Source organism: Dasypus novemcinctus, chromosome 11 (genome assembly GCF_030445035.2).
Source record: "Dasypus novemcinctus isolate mDasNov1 chromosome 11, mDasNov1.1.hap2, whole genome shotgun sequence".
Classification (NCBI taxonomy): domain Eukaryota; kingdom Metazoa; phylum Chordata; class Mammalia; order Cingulata; family Dasypodidae; genus Dasypus; species Dasypus novemcinctus.
This window is the reverse complement of record NC_080683.1, coordinates 55,413,917-55,437,609: the sequence shown is the minus strand read 5'-3', so window position 1 is coordinate 55,437,609 and position 23,693 is coordinate 55,413,917. Positions and strand designations below refer to the sequence as shown.

At 35.0% G+C, this 23,693-nt stretch overlaps 1 protein-coding gene across 2 annotated transcripts in view; it reads left to right on the top strand.

Annotated features, from left to right (window-relative positions):
- Nucleotides 1-23,693, top strand: part of IBTK (inhibitor of Bruton tyrosine kinase) — an 87,253-nt gene that overhangs the window by 33,748 nt on the left and 29,812 nt on the right. For both annotated transcript variants that reach the window (XM_004462590.3, XM_004462589.3), the window contains exons 17-22: nucleotides 7,556-7,657; nucleotides 11,131-11,248; nucleotides 13,816-13,876; nucleotides 14,421-14,542; nucleotides 16,405-16,517; nucleotides 17,846-17,994. In XM_004462590.3, coding sequence (XP_004462647.1) covers nucleotides 7,556-7,657; nucleotides 11,131-11,248; nucleotides 13,816-13,876; nucleotides 14,421-14,542; nucleotides 16,405-16,517; nucleotides 17,846-17,994 — 665 coding nt within the window. The remainder of the gene's footprint in view (nucleotides 1-7,555; nucleotides 7,658-11,130; nucleotides 11,249-13,815; nucleotides 13,877-14,420; nucleotides 14,543-16,404; nucleotides 16,518-17,845; nucleotides 17,995-23,693) is intronic.

Sequence of the window (23,693 nt, the reverse complement as noted above, 5' to 3'; positions counted from 1 at the left end):
TGTTTGACAGTCACCATATTGGGAATAAAAATATTAAGTGTAAAGACTGATTCTATTTTCGAGGAATTTATCTACCAGAGAAGGCAAACATACATAAAAACAAATATAATTCAACAGAGTAATCCTTTTAAAAAGTAAGTACATCATGAGAAACTAGCATTTGAGTCAGCATAGGAAAATCTGGCTGGTCTTTGCAAAGGAGATAGTGTTTAATTGAAGGTAAATTGTTTAAAGATTTGTATACTTGGGAATAAGCCCAACTGAAACAGTATTTTTTTTTATCTGCTTCTCTCATTCTTTTTTTATTTGAGATATAATTCACATACCATGCAGTTCACCTTTTGAAAGTATAGAATTCAGTGATTTTTAGTGTATTTACAAAGTTGTGCAACTATCAGCACTGTTTAATTCCAAAACATTTTTATCATCTCCAAAATGAACCTTGTAGCAGTCACCACTCATCCCCACTCCTAGCCCCTGGTAATCTCTAATCTTTTGTCTGGACATTTCATATTAATGAAATCATACAATATGTGGCCTTTGTGTCTGACTTCTTTCACTTCGCATACTCTTTATAAGGTTCGTCCATGTTGTATCATGTATCCGTACTTCATTATTTTTTATTGCTATCCAATATTCCTGTGTATGGATAAACTACATTTTATTTATCCATTCATCAGTTGATAGACATTAGAGTTGTTTCTCCTTCTTGGCTATTCAGAATAATGATCCTTTGAACACTCATATACAGGCTTTTGTGGACCTTTGTATTTTTCTTGGATATGTACTGAGGAGTGGATTTGCTGGGTCGTATGGTAACTCTATTTAATTTTGAGTAACTGACAAACTGTTTTGCAAATTGACTGCACCATTTTACATTCTCACCAACAGTGTATGAGGATTCCAATTTCTTCACATCCTCACCAGTGCTAACTAATGCCTGTCTTTTTAATCACAGGTATCCTAGTGGGTTTGAGGCTATATAACATGGGTGGTTTTGATTTGTATTTCTTTCCCTGTTTGAGCACTTTTCTTGTATTTTTTGGTCGTGTATATATTCTTTGGAAAAATATTCAAATCCTTTGGCCATTTTTATTTGTGTTATCTGCCATTTTATTATGTTGTAACAGTTCTTTCTATATTCTGGTATTAGTTCCTTATCAGGTATATGATTTGCAAATGTTTTCTCATTCTCTGGGTTGTGTTTTAACTTTCTTGATGGTGTCCTTTGAAGCATAAAATTTAAAAAAATTTTTTTGATTGAGTTGTAGCACAAACATTTGTTGAAAAGATAATTCTTTTACTGTCAAATGGCCTTGGCATCCTTGCTCAAAATCAGTTTGGTTTCAGATGTGTATATTTCTCTGCTATTCTGTGCCATTGATCTGTATATCTGTTGTTATGCCAGTACCATACTCTGTTGATTACTGTTGCTTTGTGGTAAGTTTTGAAATTGGGAAGTGTGAGTCCTCTTATTTTGTTCTTATTTGTCAAGATTATTTTGGCTGTTGTGGGTCCTTTGCATTTCCTAATGAATTTTAGGATCAGCTTGTCAATATATATAAAAAAAAAAGGCAGCTGGGATTTTAATAGAGAATATGTTGAATCTGTAGATCAATTTGGGGAATGTTGCTATCCTAACAATATTAGGTCTTTTAATCTATAACTACAAAATGTCATTTTTAACGACAAGGATTTTTTTATATATGTATTTTTTTATTAGAGAAGTCATGAGTTAAACAGAACAGTCATGCATAAAAAGGGAAGTATTCAGTCTTTTCATCATTAAATATGATATTAGCTGTGGTCTTTTCGTAGTTGTCCTCTATCAGTTTGAGAAAGATCCTTTCTCTTCGTAGTATATTTTTACCATGAAAGGATGTTGGATTTTGTCAAATGCTTCTCTGTAACAATTGATATAATCATGTGTTTTTGTTCTTTATTCTGTAACTGTATGTTACATTTGATTGATTTTCATAGTTTAAATCAAACTTTTATTCTGGGGTAAGTCCCACTTAGCATCGTGGATAATTGCCTTTTTATATGGTGCTACATTTTGGTTTCCTGATATTTTGTTGAGTATTTCACAACTATACTCATAAGGGGCATTGGTCTTAGTCTTTTTATGATGTCTTTTTCTGATTTTGGTATCATGGTAATTCTGCCCTCAATGAGTTAGTTGGGAAGTGTTCCCTCCTCTTCTATTTTTTTGAAAGAGTGCAAAGAATTGGTGTTACTTCTTCTTTAAATGTTCAAGTGAAATTTTCAAGTGAAGCTATTTCCTCCTGAACTTTTATTTGTAGGAAGTTTTTAATTCACTAATTCAATCTCTTTACCTATAGCTTTACCTATAGCTATCTGTTTAGCTATTCTGTTTTTTTTTTTAGCTATTTTTACTTGAATTGATTCTAGTAGTTTTTGTCTTTCAAAGGATTTGCTGCATTTATAGTGTTGTTCAAGTCATCTGTTAACTTTTTTATATTCTATTTGCTCTATCCATTATGAAAGTAGAGTGTTGATGTTCATGACTTTTTTTAACTTCATTTTTAAAGGAGTTTTAGATTACAGAAAACTTACATAAAAAATATAGGGGATTCCCATATACCCCACTCCCTTTCCCTCTTACATTTTCCCCTATTAATAACATCTTTTGTAAGTGTGGTATATTTGTTACAAATTTTGATGTGTTGCTACTAATCATGGTCTACAGTTTACATTATGGTTTACATTTTGCACCATACAGTTTTATGGGCTTTGACAAAATGTATAATGACCCATATCCTTTATTGTAATGTCATGCAGAACAGTTCCAGTGTCCCATAAATGTCCTATGTTATACCTGTTCTTCCTTCTCCCTCCGCTCAGAACCTCTGATGATCACTATCTTTTTATCAATGTTACAGGTTCTTCTATTACTAGAATAATAGTAAGTCTACTTGGTCATAGTTGAATTGCCCCCCAATTCTGTCAGTTTTTGCTTGTATATCGGAGCTCTGTTGTTCGGTGAATGTTTATAATTGTTTTATTTTCTTAATGGATTGGCACTTTCATTGTTATAAAATGTCCTTCCTTGTCTTTAATAACAGCTTTGCTTTTCAAGTCTGTTTCATCTGATGTTAATAAAACTCCTCCATTTTTTTTTTTTTTTTTGGTTGTGAAATAACTTTTTCCAGCCTTTCACTTTAAATCTATTTGAATCCTTGGATCTAAAGTGAGTCTCTTGTAGATAGCATATAGATCAGGGGTTCTTAACCTGTTTTGTTCCATGGACCCCTTTGGCAGTCAGTTGAAAACCATGGACCCCTTACTAAGTCCACTTATACTGTGTAGTATTTAAATACATCCCACCTGTACCACCATGCCCCCACAAGAATAATGTTTTTTTTAAAATTTCAATTCAATCCCCTTGTTAAGAACTCCTGATATAGATCATTCATATTTTCTTACCATTCTGCCAATCTGTGTCTTTTTTATTTTATTTTTTAAATTTTTTGAGGTACCCTGATTAGGGATTGAAACCGGGACCTTGTATGTGGGAAGGCCAGCACTCAACCTCTGAGCCACATTGGCTCTCCATGTGCCTTTTGTTTGGGGAGTTTAATCCATTAGCATTCAATGTTACTGTGGTAAAGGCAGATCTTCACCCATTTTGAGCTTTGAGTTTTATCTGTCATGTCTTATTTTTACAGCTTTTTTTACACCTTTAGTTACTTTTTTGGATATAATCTTCATTCTAGACTCTCTTCCAAGTCCCTCTTTCCTGTCTTTTCAGGCTGTAGCACTCCCTTTAGTATGTTCTGCAAAGCTGGTATCTTGGTTACAAACTCTCTTGAGTTTCCTTTCATCTGTGAATGTTTGAAACTTGCCCTCAGTTTGAAAGACAGCTTTGCCAGATATAAAATTCTTGGTTGGCCATTTTTCTTTCAGTATCTTAAGTATATCATACCACTGCTTTCTTACTCCATGGTCTCTGCTGAGAAATCACTTAATCTTATTTGCATCCCTTGTGTGTGAGGCATTGCTTTTCTCTCTCTGCTTTCAGGATTCTCTCTTTGTCTTTGGTATTTGACGTTTTAATTAATATGTATCTTGGAGTAGGTCTCTTTGGATTTATTAGGATGGGAGTATATTGTGCTTCTTGGACACATATCTATATCCTTCAGTAGGATCAGGAAATTCTCTACTGTTATTTCCTCAAGTATTCTTTCTTCCCCTTTTACCTTCTCTTCTTCCTCTGGGGTATCAGTGACTTGTGCATTTGCACATGTCTTGCCATCATTTAGTTCCCTGAGACCTTGTTCAATTTTTTCCATTCTTTGTTCTTTTGTATGGTTACTTTTGGAGGCCCTGTCTTCAAGCTCACTGATCTTTTCTGTTGCCTTGTTAAATCTGCTGTTATATGCCTACAGTGTATTTTTAATTTTATTTATTGTGTCATTCATCCGCATGAGATCTGCTATTTTTCTATGTGGGCTCTCAAATTCTTCTTTGTACTCACCCAGTGTCTTCCCTTCCTTCTACCCCTACCCTGCTGACATGGCTCACTTGTTGTCTGTTCTCTGTCTTTGCTTGCTGTGTCTGCTTGTTGTGTCCAATTGCTGTCTGCTATCTTCTTCAGGAGGCATCAGAACCCAAACCTGGGACTGCCATGTTGTAGGCAGGCACCCAACTGCTTGAGCCACATCTGCTTCCCCAGTGTCTTTTTTTTTCTTCTTTATTTTCTTTTAAATGTTACATTAAAAAAAATATGAGGTCCTCATATATCCCCCATCCCCCTCCCAGTGTCTTCTTAATATCTTAAATCTCTTTAGCCATCTTATTTGAATTTATTAAGGGGATATGTTTAAAATTCTATGATTAGTTGTCTCAGCTCCTATATGTCATCTGGAGACTTGTAGTTTGTTCCTTTGAATGGACCATATTTTCCTGTGTCTTGGTATGGATTTTAATTTTTTGTTTGTGTCAGTATCAATTTACTTGGTGTATTTATTCTGGGCTTAGTTTCTCTCTTTACTCTAGGACTTTCTGTTTGCCTGGCTTTGTGCTACAGCCCCTCTCTGATACTTGCTTCAACTTAATTTGGAACTTTGTAGTGGCTCGTACTTAACCAATCTGAATTTTTTCATCTCTTTTTCATCTCTTTCTTTCCTTTTTCCCCTTGCTGGTTGTGGAGTAGGAGCTGAGAATATGGTTGGTACCGTAAGTAGAGGTTGAACCTACCCACATTGACCCAGGAACTGACCAAGCTTCTCCCACCTTTCTCCCCTGCCAGGGTTAGGGAAGGAGTCACAACCATGTACAGTAATCCAATCTGTGCAGGCCAAGACCGTCTATAGTTGCACAGAGACTGATGAAACTCCAAGCCCCTTCCTCCCCTGCCTGGGGCAGTGATGGAGCCACAGGTGTGGGAAGTAAACTAAGCCCTGCAGGTCCAAACTCCCCACAGTTGCCCAGGCAGCCTGAGAAAGCACTAGTTCCCCTCCTCCCCTGCCGAGGGTGGGGATGGAACCACAGGTGTGCCCAACAATCTAGTACATGTGGGCTAAACGCTCCTGCAGTTTCCTGGAGAGGCTAAGGTTGTACTATCCTTCCTCCTCCCTGTTGGGGGGCAGGGATGGAGCTGCAGAAGTATCCAATAGTCTAGTTTGTGTAGGCTAAAAATGACTACAGTTGACTGGAGAGGCTGGTGCCAGTCCCTCTGTTTCCCCTGTCAGAGGCAGGACTGGAGCCTAGGCTAGGGCAGCAATCCATCCTGGTTGGAAAGAAGCCAGTCATTAGTGATTTTCGATCAGCCCTGCTTCCCCTCATACTGGGGATGGAGTTAAAATAGAGACTATCTGCTTCTTTTCTATTTGGATAGGTTCAAACTTTAGTTCTTAGGATTGAACCTTGGCCAACCAAATTTACTAATCAGTAGCTGAAGTCGGTACCTGACCATTTCTTCCTCCCTTATTTTTGGGAAATGGAGCTTCCCAGTCCAGTCAGGGAACAGCTTCTAAGGAGTCTTGCACCACCAGCAGGGGATGGACACCAGCCTCCACCATGGCATGGAATGCTTTACTCACGAATCTTCACTGCAGATGGGTAGTCTCCTCCTTCTGTTCTTCTAAGAATGCTTCAGGATGCTCTTCTGGTCTCCTGGGCCCCCCAAATAGGTGGTTTAGATAGCTCTGGGTTATTACTATCCTATAGCCCTGTAGGAAGAACTGACTCTTGGAGCACTTACTCTGTTGCATCTTGCCCTTCCTCCCTTATGTTTCATTTCCTACTTCTGCCATGCCTCAAGATCAGCCAGAGGTGAAACCTTCAGCTTTCTAAAGTCTTTTCTGGGGATGTGCACAGCCCTGCACAAGAGGCATGTAGCTTTCTAGACTCACAGGAATGTGTCAGAACTTTTCAACATTCTCCATAGGCATCTCATTACCAAGCTTTACTTTTTAAACTTTTTGGTGAACTTCCTATTTCCATCAACTGTTATCATTGTCTCAGGCAACTTTGATTTTAAACAGTTGCTGTTGATTGTTTTCAACCCATACCCCCAGGGAAAATGCTGTTCTCATTGGGTAAGCTCTGACTCAGTGAGTGGAGTTTTCCAGGGAACTGCAGGACAGGTCAAATAATCATGGTCTGATGTTGTTCTTGGGGAGCTACAAGAACATTCTACTTACAGTTATTGCTGGTTTTCACTGTGATTGTGGGTTGTTGATTTTCAAGACTGCCTTGAAGCTGAGGAGAAGAGAGGATGGGAATAGGAAAACCTAAAATACCCCAAACTTCTTGTTCTTACCAAGATTTAGTCATTTTTCTTGAATAAACACTCCATGGGTTGTTGCAAGCCTTAGGTTAATTTCCAAAGTTCTGAAAAAGTTGATTTTGACACTTTTTGCCAATGTTCTCATTGCTTTTATGGAGGAGAGAATTTTTGGACTTAAGCATTCCCAACAAATTTACCTCTTACATTTTAGTCATTTTTCTACTTCACTATTTTTCTTCTTTTTGTATTTACCTTTTTTCCTCCTGTCCTGTCTTCCTATTTTATTGTTGTTACTGTTTTTTTATGTGCTATTATTTAGGCATTGGCTCAGGAACATTGCTAAAAGCAATTAATAGGATTAAGAAGGTTATTTTAAGTTGAGGAGCCCTTTTACTTAAAGGAAATAGTCTTGTATGACCAGTTTTGTTTGAAATAAGAAAACCTAAGAGTATTATGATTTTGTTTTTCCCTTTTACTTATTTGTTTGAGAAAAGTTTGTCTAATAGCATGAGAGTTTATACACAGGTGAGCCATTCTGGCAGCCCTTAGGACTAAAAAGATTAATTCAAGTTGGTCATTTTGTGGTCCTGGTGTGAGCCAGGGCATTTTGGTATAGTCTACCTAAAAACTAGAAATATTTTGATGTTATTAACATTTGTCATGGTTGCCATTTCAGTGACTTTAGAAAATGATCATTGTAATTCTTTTCTCTCCTAGTCCAGTCACTTCAACTTTTGTACTTTAGTATAATGTTTATGAAGTATTAAAGAGTGATGCTTGTTGTGTTTTTTTTTTTTTCAGAATCTCAAAATGTGGATTTTATTTGTAGTGTACTTGTGGTGGCTGATCAGTTTCTCATAACTAGATTGAAAGAGATTTGTGAAGTAGCATTAACTGAAAAACGTGAGTACTTCTGAATTATAGAATATAATACATTTTCAGGTTGATCTAAGCTTATTGTATTTTAATGACTTCACGATACCATTTATGGTAAAAAATACTATTATTTTTCGGCACCACTAAAACAGTCTCAAAACATTCAAACTAATAAGTGCCATCACTTGTAAGCATATCTTTATTTCAGAGATTTAATATGCAAGCACACTTGTTTCTTAGAATTGAAATGTGATATTATGTTTTATTGAAATATCATAAAACCTTGAATAATAAAGGTGGTGTCACATTTGTTGAGGAATTTGAAGGGTAAGAATTTGAAAGTAAAACAAGCTTCTTACCCTTCCTTGCCTGTGCTTTGGTTAAAACTACCGATTTCTTCTACCAATTTCCAAATGCTGGATGTTTTATCTAACTGTCCCATTAATATGTCTGAACAAGACACATCTCTTCTTTCAAATTCTTTTGTCTTTCTCTGTTCATTATATCAGTTATTCTGGTTGTCCTGAACACTTAGCTTTGAAACCAAATTTATTTTTATTTGCTATTTCGTCCTTTATATACCAAATTCATTTAGCTTTCAAAATTGATTCATTTTTAATCATGTTGATCAAATTTTCTCCTATCTTTTGATTCTAACTGTTGCTGTACTGCTTGAGGTCGTTATTATCCATCCCTTTTGTGTAGTACCACATTACTCTTTTAAATTCCCTTTTCTCCCCTCTCTCCTCTCTTTTTTCCTTTCTTTAATTTTCCTATAGGAAGTAATTATGTCTTTTAATTGCATTGTTGTTATTGTTATTGTTGTTGTTTTTTTGTGTGTGTGGTACCAGGACCAAGAATTGAAACCCAGACCTTGTATGTGGGAAGCTGGCACTCAACCACTGAGCCACATTGGCTCCCTTGAGTTTTTTCCATTTGTTTGCTTGTTATTGGTTTTTTGTTTTTTTTTTAAAAAGGAGGCACAGGAACCAAACCTGGAACCACCTATTTGGGAAGCAGGCACTCAACTGCTTGAACCACATCTACCCCCCTTACAGTACTCTTATAAATTCTCTTTTCTCCCTCTACTCTCTAATGTACTTGTGGTGGCTAATCAATTTAATTTCCCTTAGGAAGTAATTATGTCTCACCCCCCCACCCCTTTTAGATATTTTTAATTGTTTACTCTATAAAAAAGGTTACATTTCTTTAGCCAGACAGGTACGTTTCTTGGCTTTCTAATCTTACCTTTGTTGTGCTTCATTACCACTTCATAAAGTGAGGAGGTTCCTGTTAAATTTTTCTCATTTGTACTTGCTAGCAATTTGAGTCTTAGTTGTGGTGTGGTGTCTTATTTACTTACTTTTCAACTCTGTAGACTTTGCCTTTGATTATTCAAAAGAGAATGTCAGCCCTGATATTCTTTTTTTTTTTTTTTAATATAGAGAATACATACATTCTTTTTTTCTATATATTTACTTTTTATTGATTTTTTAAAAAAATTTCTCTCCCCTTTCCTGCCCTCCCCCACCCCAGTTGTCTGCTTCCTGTGTCCATTTGCTGTGTGTTCTTCTGTGTCAGCTTGTATTCTTGTCAGCAGCACCCGGAATCTGTGTTTTGTTTTTTTGCATCATCTTGCTGCGTCAGCTCTCCATGTGTGCATTGCCATTCCTGGACAGGCTGCACTTTTTTTCGCACTGGGTGGCTCTCCTTACAGGACGCACTCTTTGCGCGTGGGGCTCCCCTACACGGGGGACACCCATGCATGGCACAGCACTCCTTGCATGCATCAGCACTGCACATGGGCCAGCTCATCACACTGGTCAGAGGGCCCTGGGTTTGAACCTTGGACCTCCCATGTGGTAGGCAGACGCCCTATCCCTTGGGTCAAATCTGCTTCCCTTTTTTACTGAATTTTAAAAATTTATTTATTCCCCCTCCCCCCCTTTATTGTTTGCATTCGCTGCCTGCTCTCTGTGTCTGTTCATTATGTGCTGTGTCTATTTGTCATCTTTTAGAATGCACTGGGAATTGAACCCAGGACCTCCCATATGGAAGGGAAGTGCCTAATTGTTTAAGCCACGCCTATTCCCTGCTTGTTTTTCCTCCTCATTGCATCATTTCCTTGTGTCATCTCCTTGTGTCATCACCTTCATTCGCTTGCGCCAGCACTTCGTGTCAGCTTGTTGCCTTGCTCGTCTTCTTTAGGAGGCACTGGGAACTGAACCAGGACCTCCCGTGTAGGAGGTGGGCACCCAACTTCTTGAACTACATCCACTCCTCTGATATTCTTTTAAGCAAGCAAAGGGAAATATATTAAAGGACAGAGTATACAATAAGAATAAAATATACATATAGGTGATTTTGTCTGTTGCCTATTTGACCTTCTTGGTGTCCCTTGGATATTCTTTCTTGGTCCCTACTGCACAATTGCTTTTGTTTAAGACTTCCTTGATCTTCCTAGAACCCAGCAAGAGAGGGTTCTATAGAAGTTTGGGCTCTGATTGTTGGACAATGGTACAGATCCTTGTTTCCAGTTGAACAACTCTAAAGAAGTTTTTATATGATTCAGTTTTAGCATTTCTATGAGATGTGAGACTTTGGTTTCATCATTAGCTAAAACCTTAGGTTTTCGTTAGAAGTTTGTTAGACACTGTTATTCACTTCTGATGGATTTACAGGGGGAAATAAAGAAATGTAGGAACCCAAGTATAGAAAGAAATTGTGTTCCTCTCTCAGCCAGGGCTTAAAATGATTACGAAAAGGACTGGAGTTGTTCAGGAAGCTAAATTTCTACGTTAGGTAGACAGAACATTCTGGTAGGGTCTTTAGGAAAGCAAGATACTTTGTATGTAAGACTACCTATTAGAATTGTAATTAAATTAAGAATGTTTTGCATGGTATGGCATATTCTGCACTGACATGAATAATATTAAGGTAAGATTTAGATATACTTACTTTCCAAATAGATACATAGTGTGTCTTTGTGTACATAAATACACTTACATGAATCTTGATAGATTATTCAGCGTAAATATATTTTATACAGTTATTTCATCAGTTGCTCTTAGGAAATTGGGGACATCTTTTTGATTTTATTGAAAAGGAAGTAATTAGTCTGTGTTCTATAAATAAAAAGTAAAGTTGTTTATCAATGAAAGTTAAAAATATTCAGAAAACATTAGGTAGAAGATTGTCCATTCTTAACGTGTTTGCTGTAGGTGATGTTGTAATGCTCCTATTGTATTGCTTTCTTTGCTTAGAATTTTTGCATGTTTGTGCTTATTTTATTTTTCCTCATAGCGAATCATTTAAAATTATTTTGGCATGTTATTATGGAAAATTAGTTCTGTATTTGCCCCAGTAGAAGTTACTTTGACAGTGAACTTCTTTTCCTTATTTTAAATGTTCAAACCTGACAACTTTAAAAATGTGTACCTAATTTTTTGTAGCAACATGCCTTTCATCTCATTTTGTGTGTCTTTTTTATTCCTTTGTAGTTACCCTCAAGAATGCTGCTATGCTACTGGAATTTGCAGCAATGTATAATGCTGAACAGTTAAAACTGTCTTGTTTACAGTTTATTGGACTGAATATGGCAGCTTTACTTGAAGCAAGGTAAGTTGGATGCATGCATTGACTGTTGCAAAAGCAGATATTTCTCTATATTAGCAGATATGTTAGTAATTTAAAAGTGAATAATGATAAATTTCAGCTTTGTCGAAAATGGAAAGATAAGGATTCAATCATTCCACAAATACATGAATGTCTAATACATGCCAAAAACAGTACCCAGTGCTAAGATATAGCAGTGAACAAAATCTTGTCCCCAATGAAGCTTATATCCTAGTTGGAACATTATGGAACAATATTACCACAAGTATATATATAATATATATATGTATGTAATATTGTATATGTATGTATGTGTTTATCTTTTTGCTTGTTTAGGCTGATATGTTAATATGTAATTGTTAACTTGGTTTTTGGAAACTATAATACTAATTAAGCCATTACTTTACTTCGTATGTAAGTAAGCATGCAGAAAATTTTTACTGGTTGATTTCTATTTTTTCTTTGTATTTGTTCTCTTTAGGACATTTCCTGTACTGTATATCAGTACTTTGATCAAAATTAGGCAGCAGTAGCTAGCCCGTAAAATCTAATTTTTTGAAAGCTAATATATACTTTGAAATCTTTAGTTAGGTATTGATAAGGGTTGAATGCTCCTTTTGAAAAATGGCCCATTTTAATGAAAAATCAACCGAATATGTATACTCTGTTTTATAAATGAATATTCTGTATTACACTGACGTTTACCTAGATGGAAAGAATTCGATAAAATGCTAATGATTTAGCAGTCATAGACATTTTAGAATTAAAGAGATCTTGGAAATTTAGCCCCATTGTTTTTAGCAGTGGATTCATTTTTAATGAAATGAATTTTAAAATACTTTTAAAATATGAGGTCAAAATTTTATTATGTTTACTCATTGTAAGGTCAATGGTGAGAAAAATGTTTTGGTGTACACAGAAATTTGAGATTAGAGTTTTTGGTGTCTGTGCAGTTAAGACCTCAGCATCCAGTTTGTTTCTGTATTTTATTTCAGTAGTAATAATAATAACTAATACTTAGTGCATTCTGTGTGCCAGGCAGTATTCTAAAAGTGTTATATGTATTAATTCAGTTAATTCTTACAAAAATTTTATGAAGTAGTTTCTGTTAATATCCTCTTTTTACAGATAAGAAAACCCAGGAAACCTTTTTTTTTTTAAAGGTGGCTAAGAATTGAGAAAATTCAATCTATATATTTGTTATAAATGGTAACAGTTTTTAGATAACTCACCTTTCAATGTCAGTAAGATCCTTAGTGAAATTAATTCCAAAACATGATTAAGGAAAAATGTGTTCTATTTTTTGGAGGTGAATCACTAACAGATTCTTAGTAATTGCCACTTAGGATCAATCTGGAGAAAATCCTTCCGGCAGTTGAACTTTATTTTGTGAAAAATGTTTTTCAAATGGAAATTAATGCTATGAGATGTTAAACAATGTCATTTAAAAATGCCTCTGGTATCTTAGTATTAGAACCCAGGTAGGATTTTAAATAAATTTAATTTCATTGCTGACATCATTAGTAATTCTATTCATAGCAGTTTTATTACCCTGCATTCCCAAATTAAGCCCATTTAGTTTGTCAAATAAGAATCAACCAAACTATAAAATAAGCACCAACTCTATCTAAATATGATACAGGAAATAATGCATCATACTATTATTTTTAACTAATAAGTCGTGACTAATGTTTCAACTCTGCCTTCTAATTGAGGACAGCACTTGTACTGATTATGTATCTACTTGTACAATGTTACAGTTTTACATTAGGCATGTACATCTTGGATTAAAACAGTTTTGTACATACTTAGCTATTCCTAATCAAAGGTATGTGTGTTAGAAGAGTAAATAAATATGCAGAAATATTAGGAAAAGGAGAACTGCATCAAAATCAAGGTAGCATCACAAATCAATATATCAGTCACCCCAAAGTGTTAAAAACTATTTTACAAATTTGAATATGTAAGTTGTTTTGTGCTAGTTGTAAAAATAGTTTAAAATCTTTTTTAGAATATACACCTTTATTTAGATTTTCAGTGAGACCTTAAAGTACCTCTTCGCAACCTGAGAGCTGTTTGAAGTCTAGCTTGAATACAATGATCTAGTCCAAGCATCATTTTACACCTGAAGATCCTAAGACACAGCAAAATAATGAGTTGCCCACAGTCATGGAGGTAGTTGGTAGTGTTGCTAATCCTGGGTAGAATCCAGATAGCCTTTGTTCTATCACTGTGACACTTCTCTGTGTTGAAGGCGTTAATTTGTGGAAAATGAAGGTTGGAAAACAAGTACTTGATACTACTCTCTAATAGAAAAGATTTTTTGTATACTTATTAGTAAGAGTTGCTTGAGTTTTATTCAAGATATTTATCGAATTTGTTTGCTGTTTATTTAATATGTATAATGTATAACTGCACCTCCTTCCAAAATGAATTTGTTGAAGCTGGGCATATAATACTTAAAAAATAGCTTTGTTATTTTTTTGATAATATGAAATATTTGAAAATCCTGAAATCTATTAGGTAGGTCACTTGAGTATTAAGATAGAATTTTGTATCCTGTTTTTTAGGTCTCTTGATGTTTTAAGTGGTGATGTACTGAAGGATCTTTCTGTGTTTTACCGAAAAATGGTAAGGCTTATTATTTTTATTGAAGCCTGGCTATTATATTAAATAAAGCAGTATAGTAGGCCAGACTTCCTAATGGAATAATTTCCTGTTGAAGTTTAATACATTAGGATCTATTTAAAATGAGGACACAGAATTTCTTTACAGGTCCCACAGTAAATATACCAGAACTTAAAACTATTTAATGTTAAAATTAATACCTATTTTAATTCCTTTATAAATGAAAATTATTGAAAGTGTCAGAAAGAGTCTTTTTCCATTTTCCAGTGGTCAGGACAGTAGAAAAACAGATTCACGTAATTCCTAAGAAGTGGGCTAAGCCTGTATTTTACAATAAAGTGGAATTTTTCAAGTTTCTTTTTTGATAGAATTTTTTAATGAATCTAATCAAAATTTTATCCCCATGTAGTGACTATGCAAGTTATTAGGCATTGCAGACTTTTTCTAGTTAATACCAACATATAATAAAACAAATGGGATATTAAACCAATTTAAAAAAAATCTGTATAAATTTTTCATTTAAAAAGTGACATATTTTCTTCTACAGATTCCAGCAATGGATAGAAGAGTCATTACACCTTATCAAGATGGGCCAGATATTAGCTATTTGGAAGTGGAAGATGGAGATACCTTTTTGAAAGAAGAAATAAATATGGAACAAAATTATATGTAAGCTCTTTTTCTTTTTTTTTTTTCTTTTTCTCCTTGCCTTCCTTTCCTCCTCTTTTTCCCAATCTTGGACACTATTGACACTTTTGTACTGATATTGAAATTAAAAATTGAAAGATCTGAAATGTAACAACTATGTGTTTGTGTTCATTCTTAGCCTTGTTTATAATACAAAGTATATAAATGCCTAATCATTTCAGGTCTATCAAATTTAAAGCGTAAATATTAAAGGAATGTAGACTTTGGATTAAACTTGTTGGGTTGAATAAGTGCATTTATTTTGGCTTGCTCCTCAAATCCCTCCTGAGATTACAGTAAAGAAATATAAAATGCACAGTGCAGTAAAGTAGAGAGAACAGGAAAGGAGAGAACAGCAATGAGAAAAGGTTAAAGGTTTTGAAAGTTGGAAAGTGGTTGCCAAGTGGCAACTGACTTGCAAAGAAAACACTAAAACAATACTGGAAAGGCTTAAGAATTAGTGTTACCAGGATGAGTGATTAGACTTAGGTAAGAGAGTTTTTAAATACTTTCAAGGAGCATTAGATCACTGATCCCTTCTTCAACACCATTCAACTAAGTGACTGCCCCTCCTCCGTTTTGCCAGAGGCCTAGAGGTTTACTTTCCGTAGAGGTTGAACCAGAGAGGCTCTAGAGATACCAGTCTATAGATGGAGTCCTGTTCTGAAAAGATTCCTCTCTAAGACAAACTGATTCAAGAGATACGATTTACAGTGATTGATATTTGGGAGTCCTCCAGCCACATATCTCAGTTTCTACATAATTTCCCTTTGGTAGGGCCAGCCTGTGACAAGCCTTGCATAGAATTCCATTCAATGTTTTAGGCTCACTTACCAACTGCTTACAAGTTACCTTCTTTCTGTTTTGTATTAAGTGAAATCTTTAGGTCTTCAAGTCATTTATTCTGTATAACCAACTGAGTAGTTCACTCAAAGACTGCTTCTTGGGTTCCGGAGATGTTCTCTTTTTTTGTAAACCTCTTTTCTAAAGTTTGGTAGCATTTAGAGTACTCGAAGTTTACAGATCTCTGGCTTAGATATATGATATGTAATTATGTTAAAATTATAAAAATTATTATATTAACATTGACATAAACATCTTGTTATCCTCTACAAAATAATAGTATTCACAGCTGACCTGCGTAACTGTGAATGAAATATATAATAAATTCATAATTTTAAATGTAAAACAAGAAGTTGTCCTTGTAAGTATTTTATTTTCCCTTTCCTGATGAGTGGAACCCATTCTCTGAATTTATTTAAAAATTTTTCACCAAATATTTCTAGTTCAAGATCATAGTTTCTAATAACTTGTGTGTGAATATATGCATTTTACTTTTCAAAGTAATTTCTATATACCATCTTGTTTTTAACTTTCACAGTAAATGTTAGAACAAGTAATAGTATCACATTGAGGTCCAGTGAAAGTAGGGTAATTTTCCCAGGATATCAGAGATAAATGTAACTGGAACAAGCCTATTTTTACATGTTTTCTCTTTGACCAAAGGTTACATTTTAATGACCAAAATGCATGGTTGTTTATTTTGTCATAACCTACAAAATTGTGCAGGAGAGAGTGTAAACTTTAATCCATAGGTAGTAGCAATGCCTCAATATGTGATTATAGTTGTATTAATAACAAATGTACCACTAATAAGGGATGTTGTTGATGTGAGAAAGGAAGGGAGTGGAGCATATGGGAATCCTTTATGTTTTTTATGTAACATTTATGTAATCTAAATCTTCATTAAAAATTTTAAAAAATTAATTAAAAAATTACATTGTTCTGCTGTTTCTTCTCTATTTTATTTTTAAAAAATTACTCTTATGTTTGCTTTTTCTTAGGGAAACTATGCTCAAGAAGGCAAAAACAAAAGCAAAAAAGAAACCACGTAGGCGTTCAGATAGTTCTGGAGGTTATAACCTTTCAGATGTTATTCAGAGTCCACCATCTACAGGTTAGTGGAAAGTGTTTCAGGATGTATTTCCAATTCTGTTCTTTGATCTCTGTTCATTATCTGTTTCATATAACAGATAATGAAATAGGAATTTGTCTTTCTCTTTGGAGACTACAGAAAGTTAAAATGTGATATGGTAAGTACTCTGATTGAAGTTCACGGCAAGCAAAACAGGCACAATGCCCGAACTCCTCTGAGATGATCAGGGCAGATCTCTTGGAAGAAAATGATACTTGAGCTGGATCTTGAAAAATGAAGAGAAGTTAACCAAGTAAAGGAGTCAGGTAGACATATTAAACAAAGGGGCAATAGAAAGACCTGCACATTTCTTTTGCATATAGTTCAACATGGTTCAGCTGTATTGAGGTATATGGAGATAGGAGAAAGGTTGCAGGCATCAGAATTTGGGGGATTTTGTATACCAAACTAAGAAATTTGGATTTTATTCTGAAGGCCATGGGTGGCTGTTGATGGATTTTTAAAGCACTGTGTGACTGGATAAGTTTACCTTTTTAGAAAGAACACTGTCCAATAACAGAGGGTTAGAGGTTACAAAATGTGATAGTTACTGTTATCAAGTACATTTAATTCAAATATGAGGAAACAAGCTTAGAAAGCGTAAATGATTAGAGTTAGTGACAGACAAGTAGAAATTAGACCCTTGTTTCCAGTTCCTTATTCTTCTAGCTATACCATTCTTTCTGTGGCCAAAGCAGATAATGATTTAACAGTTAATTGCAGGCTAAAAAGACATATAATATGTTTTCTAATTTTGTTAATTCATTTAGAATCTAATGTTTGAAAATGAAAACCTGAACCTAAGCAAAAGTTTACCTATTTATTCAGTAGACACTTGAAATAACTCTTCTATGCCATTGCACCTGAAAACTGGGGGTGGCAGGAAGGCAGTATTTAGACTGCCTAAGAGAAGAAATGGTATACACGTTTCATTACCACCCTCTTGATTCACGTGATAAGTTAATTAAAAACTGTCTCTCTCAATCAACAGAAAGATATTTTATGCAGAAGCAAAAACCCTCAAATGGGCTACATTTGGCTTCTCCAGAATGGGGCCAACTCTGCCGTTCATGGGCTGCATAGACCTTTGTATAACTGAAATTAATAAAACTTGTTTTAAAATATCATCCATTTCAGTTTTTCACTTAAACTGATTTCTTCCAATTGCCTTGCATGATTAAGATTTTGGAGGAAAGACTATAACTTACTGTTATTTAATCTGGATAAATGGAGGCTTTTAACTTTTTATTTGATTTATTGAGTATAGTGCATGTGTGTTAAAAGATTTTTTTTTTTATTCCACATTTTAGGATTATTAAAGTCTGGTAAGACCAATTCTGTGGAATCTCTTCCAGAGCTGTTGACATCAGACTCTGAAGGAAGCTATGCAGGAATGGGTAGTCCTAGAGATTTACAGTCCCCTGATTTCACAACAGGATTTCATTCAGATAAGATCGAGGTTTGTTTTTTATTTGCTAATTAAAGTACTGTTTCCTTAACTTCATAGACAGCTTATCTTTAGTTTTTCATTATTTTTACTCTAACTTTAATATTCTCCTGGCTGATTTATAAGAAAGGGATTAATGACACATAATATATAGTATTAGTTCTCTGAAATTTGTATAACATTTCTAGTTTTTAAGAGTTAATGGAAGTTTTGAATCCTTTATAACTTTATGTCTTCTAATACTAAAATGTAATATTGATAGAAAATATGACAATGTAGACATTGAAAAAATATGTCTACAGTTTAATTTAAATGAAACTTATTTTGTGAAATATCAATTAATATTTGTCAAAGAAAATTATTTCAAAAATAAGCCTAATTCCAAATTCTGCATTGTCTATTTCTTCTACAGTATGACTAGAGAAAACAATCTGGAATGATTGCGTTCTTCTCCTAATCTAGCATAATTGACTTTAAGCTGCAGTATTCTTAGCCTTGTCAACTCTGGAGAATCCAATTTTTAGACAACTCTTAGCATTTATATTCCAGGGAAAAAATGTCTAATTTATTAGAGGTCGAGTCATTTCTCTTTAGCTCCTATACATCTACAAAACATAATCGAACATCTAGAAATTTGAGAGATGATGGAAATTTGTCTTTCATCTTTGAGTCTTCTAAGCCTCAAGGATTGAAATTTTTTTTTTTTAATGTAGGGATGATTTGGGACAATTCATATTAGTCTTAAAGTTGGTCAGCAAGACAACTGAAGTTTAAAAGAAGATTGAAAAAAGAAAAAAGGAAGATTGGGAATAAAACATAAATGTCTTGCAATTATAGAACATATTTCTCAGCAGTGGCAATACCCTTTGATCACTCTCTTGATCTATTGTAATGGCAATAGTTATAAGGTTCCCCCCCCTTTTTAAATTGTGGTAATATATATATTTAACTTAAGTTTTGCTATATTAACTATTTTTAAGTGTACAATTCAGTGACATTACTATTACATTGTTGTGCTATCAATACCACCTTCCATTACTAAAATTTTTTCTTACAGAAAACAAACTTTTTTACTCATTAAGCAGTAACTCTGTAGTGTCTCCCCCTTTCCTGCCCTTGGTAATCTCTAATCTACTTTCTGTCTCTGAATTTGCTTATTCTGGGTATTTCACAGAAGTGGAATATGCAGTAATTGTCCTTTTGTGTCTAACTTCATTTAGCATGATGTTTTTAAGGTTCATCCATGTTCATAATGTTTTTAAGGTTCATCCATGTTGTAGCGTGTATCATTCCTTTTTATGGCTGTATAGTTTACCATTGCATGGATGTATACCACGTTTTTTTTTATTCATTCATCTGTCAATGGACATTTGGGTTGTTTCTGCCTTTTGGCTATTGTGAATAATGGTGCTGTGACTTTTGATATATAAATGTCTGTGTCCCTGCTTTCATTTCTTTGGTGTATATACCCAAAAGTGGAATTGCTGGGTCATATGCTAATTCTGTGTTTAACTTCTTGAGGAACCACCAAATTGTTTTCCACAATGGCTGCACCCTTTTACATTCCCACCAGCAGTGCATAAGAGTTCCAATTTCTCCACATCCTCACCAACACTTATTTTCCATTAAAAAAAATAATAATAGCCATCCTAGGGGATGTGAAGTGGTATCTCATTGTGGCTTTGAGAGGTTTCCTGTTACTGAACATTTTTTTCATCTCCTTGTCTATTTGTATATCTTCTTTGGAGAAATGTCTATTCAAGTACTTTGCCCAATTTAAATTGGTTTGATTGTCTTTTTGTACTAGCTTCCCACCATCCTTTTTTTAAACTTCATTTTGAAATAACTTCCAATTTACAGGACAGTTGCAAAAATAATACAAACCCCTTATAGGGAACTTCAACATACTTCCTACCCAAATACTCAGATCCACCAAATTTTAATGTTTGGCATATTAGTCTGCCTGCCTGCCTGTCTACCTACTATCTATCTATCTAGGTATCCTTATGCTCTTTGTACACTTAATAATTCCATTTACATTTCCTAAAAAACAAGGGCATCCATTTATGTAACTACCTTAAGTATAGTTATCATGTTCAGGAGATTTAACATTTATTTATCAAGTTTTTTGTATGTCCCAATAATGTCCTTTTTGGGCATTTTTCCTCCATTATTAGATCCAGTCTGGGACAATGTATTGCCTTTAGACGTTATTGTCTTGCTAATCTCTCTCTCTCTCTTTTTTAATGTGGAACATATACAACATGAACTTTCCCATTTCAACTACTCCCAAGCGTACAATTCAGTGGGATTAATCATACAGTGTGTGCTACCCCCACTGCTATCTGTTACCAGAACATTCCTATCACCCCAAACAGAAACCCTGCCCCCATTATACATTAGCTCCCAGTTCTGCCTTCTCACCCAGCCCTGGTAACCTGTACTCTACTTTCTGTTCTTTGAATTTACATATTCTAATTATTTCACGTAAGCAGAATCATAAATATCTGTCCCTTTGTTTTCTGACTTATTTCACTCAAAATAATATCTGTAAGATTCATCCATGTAGTAACATATATCAAAACTTCATTCCTTTTTAGGGCTGAACATTCCATTGATGGATAAATTACATTTTGCTTATACATTCTTCTGTTGGTGGATACTTGGGTTGTTTCCACCTTTTGACTTTTGTAAATAATGCCGCTATGAACATTGGTGTTCAAATATCCACCTAAGACTATGCTTTCATTTCCTTTGGTTATACACTTAGAAGAGGGATTGCTAGGTCATATAGTTAATTCTATATTTAACCTTCTGAGGAACTGCCAAATGCTTCCCACAGTGAATACACCATTCTCTGTGCCCATCCACAATGTTTAGGTTCCCATTTCTCCACATATTCATCAGCACTTGTTGTTTTCCCTTTATAAATAATAAGCATTCTAGTGGGTGTGAGGTGATATCTCATTGTGGTTTTGATTTGCATTTCCTTAATGGCTAATGATATTGAGTATCTTTCATGTGCTTATTGGCCACTTGTATATCTTCTTTAGAGAAATGTCTTTTCTACTCTCTGTCTATTTTGTACTGAATCCCATAGAATCCCTTCTTTTTCGGTGCATATTTTTCTAATATTTTCTATGTGAATACTGTGGAACTTAAATTTTTTTTTAATTTATTTTTTTATTTATTTCTCTCCCCTTCTCCCCTCTCCCCTCCCCCGCCCCCATTGTCTGCTCTCTTTGTGTTCTTCTGTGACTGCTTCTATCCTTATCAGCAGCACTGGGAATCTGTGTTTCTTTTCATTGTGTCATCTTGTTGTATCAGCTCTCCATGTGCGGTGCCATTCTTGGGCAGGCTGCACTTTCTTTTGCACTGGGCAGCTCTCCTTATGGGGTGCACTCCTTGCGCGTGGGGCTTCCCTACGCAGGGGACACCCCTGTGTGGCATGGCACTCCTTGCACCCGTCAGCACTACACATGGGCCAGCTCCACACCGGTCAAGGAGGCCCAGGCTTTGAACTGTGGACCTCCCATGTGGTAGGCAGATGCCCTATCCATTGGTCCAAGTCCGCGTCCCTAAATTTTTTAATGTTTTTTTTTCATATAATAAACTTCATTTTTAAAGAAGTTTCAGTTTACAGAAAAATTACATAGAAAGCATAGGGGATGCCCATACACCTCACCCATTCCCCCTCACATATTCCCCTTTGATAGCATCTTACATTAATGTGATACATTTGTTACAATTGATGAATAAATGTCTAAGCATTGCTACTAACCAAGGTGTATGGTTTACATTATAGTTTATACTTTGCAGCATAAATTTGATAGGTTTTGACAAAATATGTAATGGCCTGTATCCTTTATTGCAATATCATACAGAACAATTCCAGTGTTCTAAAAATGCCCTATGTTCTACATATTCTTCCCTTCCCCTCCCCTCGAAACCTCTGATAACCAATATCTTTATAACTATGTTACAAATTCTTCTGTTAACTCTAATAATAATAATGTCTATTTTGGTCCATTGTTGCATTCCCCCTTATGTTTGTTCATTCCTCAGTCTTGAGGGTTTTGGATGGTGATGCCTGCTCTGATTCAGATGGAGAGGGGCTTAGATGTTATGGGGCAGATGGAAGGAACCAAGTTGCTTGCAGTTGCAGATATTCTTTGTTTTTTGTGGATGGGGGTTGTCCATCATCATCATTCCATTAGTTGTTCTGGGCAACTGGAGAATAGGTGTTGGCTGCAACTCTGCTGAGATGCAGGACTTTAACTGGCATATGAGCAGACCAGAGATTTAAGTCTCTGGTACATACCTTTAATGGGTATAGTGCTAATTATAGATTTATATAAAAGGGTAGAAGATCCATTTCTATGGTTCTTCAGAGTCTAATTCTGGTAAATTGGGGAAACAGGTCATCATATATTCCATGATAAGACCCACTGACAGGGTGTCGATTTCATGGAGTTGTGTGCCTTGCCTATAGTGTCTGGATGTCTCCAGAACCCTTGTGAGTACCCGTTTGAGACTTTGTTTACAGTGGCAATTAGTGAAATCTGCCTGAGACATATATAAGTATAACCTCTGGAATGACCTCCCAACTCACTTTGAAATCTAGCTGCAAGAACTCCTTTGTATTTAATGTCTCCCCCTTTTGGTCAAGGTGTTTTTCCAAATTCATTGTTGGTTGGCTCTTGTTATTAATCCCTCTGTGCCGGGGAGGCTCATACCTGGGAATCATGTCCCATGCTGGGGAAACATATTGAGTTTATATGCTAAGTTTGGCTTAGATAGAGGCCATAAGGAAGTTTTCAGTAGGTTACTCTCAGGCAATAGGCATTATTAGGGTAAGTTTTCAATTTTACAAGAACAAGGCTCATACCTAGAAGCATTAACTTAGTGGGCTTGTTGTATTGGCCTGTTTTCTTTATTGGCACTGCTTATGTAATCTAGAGATTCTTGTCACTCTATTTGAGAACTTAGCAGGACTACCCAGGATGGGAATCCAGCATTTCGACATTTTGTTAATTATTGTATGGGTCTCTACCCACTGAGATAACACCCAAGGACCACATTAACACATTCACACTTCATAGAATCATGTGGGGCTTAAATTTAACATCTTAAATCTGTAACAAACTCCTTTGGTTTGATAACAACTTCAATAGCATACCTATACTATGTTCTTATATACTCCATATCCCACCTTTATGTAGTGCTTACCGTAAATTTCATATTTATACATTGTAAGTCCCAAATAATTGATTTATCATTACTTTTTATGTATTTGCAATTTAGATACTGTAGAAAGTAAGAAGTGGTATTCCAAACTAAGAATACAATAGTAATGGCATTTATATTTTGAAGCGTTGGTATATTTGAGAATTTGGGTATTTAATTATATTTGGAGTGAATAATGCTATATTTAAACTTTTGGGTTGCCTCAACCTTTTGACTGTTTGTGAATAATGCTGCTACAGAGTTCCTTTTTTAAGACCCTATTGTCACAGCCATTTGTGCTTCCAAGCCTACACAGATTTTTTCCTGATGGAAATTTTGAAATTCCTAGTATTAAGTGTATTTCTTACTGCTGCTTTAATATACTATTATATTTAATAAAGTGAAATTTTATTTAAAAATTATTATGACATATTATTCCAAACTTTCATTTTGTTTATACTGAAATCATAGATGTTAATTTGAAG